Raw genomic sequence first — 9,875 nt, 5'->3', positions numbered from 1 at the left:
TAAGCAATAGTTCTGGACGAATGTATTCGCCAGGCATGGATTTGCGGCAAATTTGCGCACTTGGCCACCTGACAGTTTTTTTTTTTGCAAAACTGCAGCAAACATTTGCGAGGAAAAAATTGCTGCAAGAAAAAAGTTGCGTGTGTGAAAATGGTTTGCGATGTCCCATATATAGACCTACATTTTCTTTCCATTGTCCGTTTGCAGCTAAAGACTGCAATGTATTATAGACGATAATGTCTACTGGTATTACAATTAGTCTTTGGAATCCCTCAACTGGACAGCTTGGAGACCTTGTGGAGGTCATGGAACTTCTAGATCATATGTAACATCCTTACAATAGGTTTGCCTTATGCCTTGTATGAACCATATCTGAATATCATTCTGCACCATGTGCAGATACAACACTATCTTTTAGGGTTCCCATTACATGTGGCCCATCCACCCTCTAGTATCCCCCAATATGGCTGAAGGAGAATGTTGCTGTACTACTGTCTGGGTAGAAGATTGTTAGGAATAGAGAACATTTCCTATGATTCACTAAGGGAGGGGAATACAGACAGAATTTATAATGGGAGGCAAGAAACAAAGGAATGATAATGTATCTGAATGTGGGTTTTGCAACTCTTTGAACACCTGACTAACACGCTTGCTATAATTACTATTTATAAGCCAGCTATATATCTGCATCTGTTCCTCAGTTTTTGTTTGTGTGGAACCTCTTCATGTCAGAGGCTGTTACCCCAGGCTACTTCAAATTTTATCCTCAAGCTCTCGTGATCCTTTATTTAATTCTTCAGATTCCTTTAGAGATCATTGATACACCTGGAGTTCTTTAATCTGAAACAGCCGAAAAAAGGATCATGGGACAGCTGATAATAGGCTCTCTTGCCCTTCTAATCATAGCAACAGGTAAGCGCATTGTTGGGAAAAACAGCCTGTAAAACTGCATAATGTGCATGGTTTTATCCATGATGGAGGGAGGGGATGGGAAGAAGCAAGGAGAAAGACAAAGCATATTTAATTTATGTGTTGACAGTGCCAATGGTATTGTGAGGCTTAGGTGGTGGGGGTTACCCACCATGAACCTTAACATAGGATATAACCATAGTTCTTCTCATCATTCACCTTGTCTCTACTTTGATATTACTATATATGTATTACTATGTATGTTTTTGTTTTTTACTTATTTTGTCTTATCCACCTGAATCCATATATCCTTCTTTGGTGTTTTTCTCCATCTTTTCCCATCAACCTGGTATCTCCCATTCTACATTTATAATTTTACTTTCTTTCTTCTCTACTTTCTAACCTCATTTTCAATTCTCCCTTCTTCTGTCTCTCATCCTTTTACTTTCCTTCTTTTCTGTCCTTCACTTTCATTGTCCTCCATCCTTCTCTGTTGAAGAGGCCCCAAAACACTTGAAATGCTAAATGGGCTTCCTTTGTTGTTCTTGTTCAATATCACCAACAGAAATTCAGTTTAGAATTGTAACCGTTATTAATTAATCACATATTGTTTGCAATTACTGTGACTCTGGGTTTGCCAACCTAACCCCTGGCAGATCTAAGTTATCTGTGGAGACAGCTGTGGCTTTCTATATTTGGCATGGGTACCTTTATTCTACTGCTTGGTGTTTTTGGCCCATTGATAATAACATTTGGATATAACCCAAATACACAATTTTGGCTTATGAAATAAAACTTAATTTTAAGCAAATTTCTGATATACATTCATTAAAAAAATTCAGTGATTTAAAATAATTTGTTAATGTAATTTCTACTGAAAGCAGTACCTGTCTATCTATTGGTGATTCTGACCTGAGGTGATCATCAAAGTTTTTTGATTTAGTGACTCCACCACCTGATCATTAAAGACCTGATTTTGGGCCTGCAATGAAATACATCATAATCCATGTATATTTATGGTGATTCTGACCACTGAACAGTTTGTTGACTCAATGGAACACATTTTACATTCCTTTTATTGCCTCTTGATTTCCTACATTTCTTAAAGTAATTCTGGGGAATGGGCTATACCAATCTACCCCCAAAAAATATAGGGCTCGATTAAATTTGATTAGGAAAAGCACATCTCCAAATTCAGGTAAAGATTTCACTGGAATTCACAATAAAATCAGATTTTGTCACAGAGTTGAAAGTGTTATTCATTAATATGCAGTAAAGCTCTCTTGTCTAAATCAAGAACCTCTGTTTTGTATCACAAATGACTTTTTTGAATGATATCACTCATAACATGGAAATAGGTCCATCCAAATACAACATAACCACTTGTTTTTCCTCTCTTTTAGGTCCCTCATATATTTCCGCATACTCAGGTAAGTGAAACTCAGTTTATTAGCTTATCTCATTGGTGTGGACTTGCAAGAGTCAGTTCTCACCCATTTATTTAGCCACATCAATACTTTGGGGTGTCTAAACCTGATGGATAGGGGTAGAAACCCTCTAAAAAGGTGTCATGGTAATATCTGAACAATAACTTCTCATAGCCTGCTGACTGATAGCTGGCCAAAAATCATTTTGATCTGTATAGGGTAGTTTAACATCCCATTGGGCAAGGATTGCATCCACACTGTGATGGGGTTCTCTACCAACAGGTTGCAGTAGGTCCCTTTTATGGCCTAAATGTTGGCCCATTACCCTGATTTGACATACCACTAAAAGCTTTCTCCTATGAACGATGAAGTGTAATAATGATGCGTTTGTATCTGTGCTTAGGATGCGGCAGGCCTAGTATCCCAAATCGTATTGTGGGTGGCCAGGACTCGGTGCAAGGGGAATTCCCATGGCAGTTGAGCTTGAGGAAGAATGGCATGCATATCTGTGGGGGTTCTCTTATCGACAGCCAGTGGGTCGTCAGTGCTGCTCACTGTTTTGCAAAGTAAGTCGCTTGTTTTGATGCATTACCAAAAGGGTAATACAACTACAGTCATAGGAAAGAATAAGATGAATACTCATGATCAGATCTACCAACAGACAGTTAATTGGCCAATTTAGGCATTCAGCAGTTGCCTAAATGATCCCCCACGTAGAATCTCCATTGTGTCCATTCTCTGAGCTAAAATTTACAGGGCCAAATCCGGTCTTGAATCATCAGATGGGGGAACCATTAAGTTACCCAAAAAATATTGCTTCAAATTGATCACCTCACAAACTCACAGTTGGAAGCTACTTTTGAAATAGATTTTGAGGAGAATTTGGAAGCCAAATTTGTTTCAAATGTGTTTAATTATTCTGCCCCATCATCCAATATCCAAAGAACCAAAAAAGGCTTTACCATAACAATCAGGACAGGTTGCAGGTATAAATGAGGCTTTTGTAGAGTTATTGAGCACATTCTCACAAAACTTCTATTCTCTATTGCTTTCTTCAGACCATTCTCAGTCACAGACTTTAAAGTGAACCTTGGCGCATACCAACTATCAGTGCCTTCTGGGATTTTGGCGGATGTGGCTGCCATTTACATACACCCCACATTCACTAGGATCGGGAACAGTGGAGATATTGCGTTAATCAAGCTAGCGAATCCTGTGCAGTTTACCGACTTAATCATGCCTGTCTGTATTCCCACCCCAACGGTTGTCTTTCCAAACGGAATTAATTGCACTGTAACTGGATGGGGCTCTGTCAGGCAACTAGGTAAGGAAACAAATAAAGCTCTTCAAAAAAAATCAAAGACCAGAAAATCTAAGGGAAAGTCAGTTATTTAATTCAAGATGTAATAAAATATGGATTTTTCAGGTATTAGGAAGTGGGAACTCCCGATGGAGTATAGAATTTTGTCTGCATTAAGCATTTCATTAAGTATGAGCCCTAAATTTAGCTACCTACAGCTATAATATTGTGCAGCTGAATTTGGGGTATCTTATTTATTCTTATACATACAGATGAAGCCACTTGGATTTGTGAGATAAATGCGTCATGACTCATGGTTAATTGAAGAAACTGCGTTATCTAAAGTCATCTTAACTCATTTAATGCATTTAACCTTTCCATTAGCATACCAAAGCACCATTGTGAACAATGGTGAATGCCTTAATTAGATGGGATGTTGTGACGCAGTTTTCTGTGTTAAATGAGATAAATGGGATATCTGTGTTTAGTTATTCTGTGTCAAACAGACAAACCAAAGTGGCTGCATCTGTATGTACCCAAGGATATGGAGATAGGGCCCCAGCCTGTAGTCCAAGTAGGAGGAGATTTTAAGTGAATCTAATGTATTAAATGCTTATGGAACTATCGCCAGGCCATTGGCATGATAACGACTTTGAGATAAGGGTTGACCTCAATAAATGTTGATCTACAAGAGTCAAGAAAATCTATACAATACTATATCATATATATAATGTCCTCTGAAAGCAAAGTTTCTGTCTATACAGCGAGAAGAGGCACCTCACACTTTCCCCATTTTGTCTTCACAGTGAGTCTTCAATATCCACGGACTTTACAAAAGGTCCATGTTCCTATTATAGATCGCATGTCCTGTGATCAAATGTACCACACCGACAATCCCTCACTGGCGGCTTCTCAGAACTTGATAATGTGGGACATGATCTGTGCAGGATATAAGGCTGGCGGGAGAGATGCATGTCAGGTAACCAATCATGCAACGTTGTTCCACCTCTGCTCAGCATGGAGACCCTGTTTCCATCTCAAAAATATCTAACTGCTAGACTCACTTATGAGGTCAACTGGACTTTTTCCCCAAACAGGTCTAAAAAATGTAATACTCAACTGTCAAAATACTTTATGTTCCAGTACTAGGAACCTGTATCATATTTGCAGATAATTGTTTTTTAAGGACCAACCTCAGATACCAAGTTTAAATGCTCGCTATTGCCTGGAAGTCCATATTTTTCAATGCATTCCTCCCATCCAATGCTAATGGTCTCTGAAAAGATACTTGAGGGCAGTTTCACTAACGGGCGAATTTTCGCCAGCATCAGCTTCACACCCCTCGCACAGTCGCAAATGCGCTACCAATACGCTAATTCACTAAAATGCGGTTTCGTTCCGGGCGAAGAACACTGGCGACTTTTCGCTAGCATTACTTTGGCTGTGCAAGCATTTCATAGCGAAGATGAGCTAGCATTCATTTGTGCCAAGCGAAACTTCACTAGTGATCTTGCGCTTAAGCCAATTTGCATAGGGCAGGAAATTTAAAGTTGTATGGACATCTTTATTATAAATGTTGCTGCAAATGGTTTAAGTTACCAGTTTATATTACACATGTCCAGGGAAGCGAAATAAAGAGAAGAGAGTTAATATAATGCCCTACACACCAGCCCACTGTAAAATGAATGATCCATGTGTTATAAAATGTCTGGAGAAAACCAGTTTCCCAAAAAAAGTCTAAATTAGGATTTTTGCAGGCAATCCCGCTTCAAAAAGTTTTTTGAACTTTAATGCATTTTTGGCACACAGGATATGATGTAAGTGACAGAAGATTGAGGAAGATCTAGCTACTTTTTAGCGCTTCACCTGGTCTAAGTTGGCGAAGTCAACTTTGGCGAAAGAGATAAAATCCGCACTTTTCTTAAATTTGTAGAGTAGCGCCCATTCCCCGGAGCGAAAATACTCCTGGCGATAGGGTCAGAAACTGAGCTATCGATGGTCTGGTTCACCAGCTAATTGGCGCCTGTTAATGAACCCTGCAGGTGGCAACGCTAGCGATTTGACGCTAGCATTAGCCACTTCACTCTTTAGTAAATCTACCCCTTGGTAGACATCACCATAACAAAAGTAATCAAATCACCAAATGCCTTAACTTTAATTAGCTCCATGGCTATTTCAGTACATTACATAAATAGACATCATACTTTCTCTGCTTGCAGGGTGATTCTGGAGGTCCCCTCGTCTGCCCCTGGAATGGGTCATGGATTCTGGCTGGAATAGTAAGCTGGGGTTTTGGTTGTGCCCTTCCAAACAGGCCAGGTGTCTACACCAGTGTCACAACATATTCTGCATGGATTCAGCAATACATTCCTGGTTTCCAGCTAACTCAAGCACAAATCCCACCACCTAACTACAGTGGGTCATTGGCTTCATCTCTGGAGATCCTCATATTCTCACTGGTCCTGCACAAACTTCTGGGTTAAAGACCTTAGAAAATTTAATTCTGGAGACCTTAGTGGCACAGATTTTACCTTCACTTCTTTCCTCCACATCCCGGAATCCTTAAACCTTTTAGAATACTATATTGTGCATCTCTGGAATCAAATACAAAGAGAGGGACACTGAGATGGAAATCAAAAGCATCAAAGGAGTGTGATGCAACATAAGAGTTGAAGTAAGGAGACTCTGTAACATGGGACTATTTATTTATTTAAACTAAAATAAGTCAGTATTTATAAGGCAATGAACAAAACAGACAGTGGGTACCAGTATTCTTGGAAATATACAGTACATACATGACTGATGACCATCTCCAGATAATCATAAAGACCACTAGATTTAAATGGTGGCTATAGACAAGCATAACCTTTGGCAAAAAGAGACAATGAAGCATCTTCTAAAAAAGAAAACAGCAATCTGGTGTCCCAAACATCTAGTCACACAAAATTCTGCATTTTTGGGAATTGGTATTGCATCTATGGCTTGAAGATGTTACTCTTCAAACATACACTGCACAAGTCATATTATACTTTATATTCTCATTCATTTAGCAACAGGACTAAGAAAAGTGTCATTATTGTGAATATAACTTGATATAGATACTCATACCAGTTTGATGTTCCTGTAAACCCACAATAAGTGGCTAGTGCCTCCAAGATTGAGCACAACAGTTTAGAAGTCTGTGTAGGTCTAATCTACAAGACTCACAGCCAACCCAGATCTTCCACCCATACTTGGACCCACAATACCAATTTCTACCCTAAATCCAACCTGAATCAAGGAAGGAATGTCTCTGCCCAATAGAACCCCACAATCTGAGCCTGAAACTCTAAGTCAGAAAGTAAAGTGGGGTATTTTGGGAATTCTGCTTTTGTTCTGGTGAGTTAACCCACTTTTACCTATTTTTTAACACTTTTCAGACACAGGGTTTCTAGAAAACCAATGCCAGTATATCATTATAAATGGTGCTAAGCTTTATAACATTTGTCACAACACATACAGTATACAGCGATATGGGTCTCTGACCTTCAGGCGACTTTTGATACCCTTTATAAGTTAAGTAAAGGTGCATTATTCCTTGAACCATGAGATGTCAGTGTATTTATTTATAAAAAGTAACTTATGTTTGGCTTTCTGTAATCTCTTTAAAACTTGTGACCTAAGAGGTTCATGCAGGTTTCTAACTCCATGATAGAGAGAGATGGTGTCTATAGTAACAGTGGATAATAGTCTCTGGGAAGGGAGTGTGACTGTGGAATAGCAGGTATAGTAGGAAGAGATGGTGCCTATAGTAACAGTGGGATAATAGTCTCTGGGAAGGGAGTGTTACTGTGGGATAGCAGGTATAGTAGGGAGAGATGGTGTCTATAGTAACAGTGGATAATAGTCTCTGGGAAGGGAGTGTGACTGTGGGATAGCAGGTATAGTAGGGAGAGATGGAGTCTATAGTAACAGTGGATAATAGTCTCTGGGAAGGGAGTGTGACTGTGGGATAGCAGGTATAGTAGGGAGAGATGGTGCCTATAGTAACAGTGGATAATAGTCTCTGGGAAGGGAGTGTGACTGTGGATAGCAGGTATAGTAGGGAGAGATGGTGTCTATAGTAACAGTGGATAATAGTCTCTGGGAAGGGAGTGTGACTGTGGGATAGCAGGTATAGTAGGGAGAGATGGAGTCTATAGTAACAGTGGATAATAGTCTCTGGGAAGGGAGTGTGACTGTGGGATAGCAGGTATAGTAGGGAGAGATGGTGCCTATAGTAACAGTGGATAATATTCTCTGGGGAGGGAGTGTGACTGTGGGATAGCAGGTATAGTAGGAAAAGATGGTGCCTATAGTAACAGTGGGATAATAGTCTCTGGGAAGGGAGTGTTACTGTGGGATAGCAGGTATAGTAGGGAGAGATGGTGCCTATAGTAACAGTGGATAATAGTCTCTGGGAAGGGAGTGTGACTGTGGGATAGCAGGTATAGTAGGGAGAGATGGTGTCTATAGTAACAGTGGATAATAGTCTCTGGGAAGGGAGTGTGACTGTGGGATAGCAGGTATAGTAGGGAGAGATGGAGTCTATAGTAACAGTGGATAATAGTCTCTGGGAAGGGAGTGTGACTGTGGGATAGCAGGTATAGTAGGGAGAGATGGTGCCTATAGTAACAGTGGATAATAGTCTCTGGGAAGGGAGTGTGACTGTGGGATAGCAGGTATAGTAGGGAGAGATGGTGTCTATAGTAACAGTGGATAATAGTCTCTGGGAAGGGAGTGTGACTGTGGAATAGCAGGTATAGTAGGGAGAGATGGAGTCTATAGTAACAGTGGATAATAGTCTCTGGGAAGGGAGTGTGACTGTGGGATAGCAGGTATAGTAGGGAGAGATGGTGCCTATAGTAACAGTGGATAATAGTCTCTGGGAAGGGAGTGTGACTGTGGGATAGCAGGTATAGTAGGGAGAGATGGTGTCTATAGTAACAGTGGGATAATAGTCTCTGGGAAGGGAGTGTGACTGTGGGATAGCAGGTATAGTAGGGAGAGATGGTGTCTATAGTAACAGTGGATAATAGTCTCTGGGAAGGGAGTGTGACTGTGGGATAGCAGGTATAGTAGGGAGAGATGTGCCTATAGTAACAGTGGATAATAGTCTCGGGGAAGGGAGTGTGACTGTGGGATAGCAGGTATAGTAGGGAGAGATGGTGCCTATAGTAACAGTGGATAATAGTCTCTGGGAAGGGAGTGTGACTGTGGGATAGCAGGTATAGTAGGGAGAGATGGTGTCTATAGTAACAGTGGATAATAGTCTCTGGGAAGGGAGTGTGACTGTGGAATAGCAGGTATAGTAGGGAGAGATGGAGTCTATAGTAACAGTGGATAATAGTCTCTGGGAAGGGAGTGTGACTGTGGGATAGCAGGTATAGTAGGGAGAGATGGTGCCTATAGTAACAGTGGATAATAGTCTCTGGGAAGGGAGTGTGACTGTGGGATAGCAGGTATAGTAGGGAGAGATGGTGTCTATAGTAACAGTGGGATAATAGTCTCTGGGAAGGGAGTGTGACTGTGGGATAGCAGGTATAGTAGGGAGAGATGGTGTCTATAGTAACAGTGGATAATAGTCTCTGGGAAGGGAGTGTGACTGTGGGATAGCAGGTATAGTAGGGAGAGATGTGCCTATAGTAACAGTGGATAATAGTCTCTGGGAAGGGAGTGTGACTGTGGGATAGCAGGTATAGTAGGGAGAGATGGTGCCTATAGTAACAGTGGATAATATTCTCTGGGGAGGGAGTGTGACTGTGGGATAGCAGGTATAGTAGGAAAAGATGGTGCCTATAGTAACAGTGGGATAATAGTCTCTGGGAAGGGAGTGTTACTGTGGGATAGCAGGTATAGTAGGGAGAGATGGTGCCTATAGTAACAGTGGATAATAGTCTCTGGGAAGGGAGTGTGACTGTGGGATAGCAGGTATAGTAGGGAGAGATGGTGTCTATAGTAACAGTGGATAATAGTCTCTGGGAAGGGAGTGTGACTGTGGGATAGCAGGTATAGTAGGGAGAGATGGAGTCTATAGTAACAGTGGATAATAGTCTCTGGGAAGGGAGTGTGACTGTGGGATAGCAGGTATAGTAGGGAGAGATGGTGCCTATAGTAACAGTGGATAATAGTCTCTGGGAAGGGAGTGTGACTGTGGGATAGCAGGTATAGTAGGGAGAGATGGTGTCTATAGTAACAGTGGATAATAGTCTCTGGGAAGG

At 40.9% G+C, this 9,875-nt stretch overlaps 1 protein-coding gene across 1 annotated transcript; it reads left to right on the top strand.

Annotated features, from left to right (window-relative positions):
* The first annotated feature begins 620 nt into the window (after positions 1-620).
* Positions 621-6,119, top strand: LOC121398854 (serine protease 33-like). Its single transcript, XM_041578297.1, has 6 exons — positions 621-912; positions 2,313-2,339; positions 2,740-2,902; positions 3,395-3,660; positions 4,443-4,615; positions 5,856-6,119. Exons 1-6 carry the CDS (start codon positions 864-866, stop codon positions 6,117-6,119), a joined length of 942 nt encoding a protein of 313 aa, XP_041434231.1. The 5' UTR covers positions 621-863.
* Positions 6,120-9,875: the final 3,756 nt, after the last annotated feature.

The sequence above is a fragment of the Xenopus laevis genome, chromosome 9_10S, assembly GCF_017654675.1.
Source record: "Xenopus laevis strain J_2021 chromosome 9_10S, Xenopus_laevis_v10.1, whole genome shotgun sequence".
NCBI classification, from domain to species: Eukaryota; Metazoa; Chordata; class Amphibia; order Anura; family Pipidae; genus Xenopus; species Xenopus laevis.
Note: the sequence above shows the minus strand (reverse complement) of the source record. Positions and strands in the feature narration are given on the sequence as shown.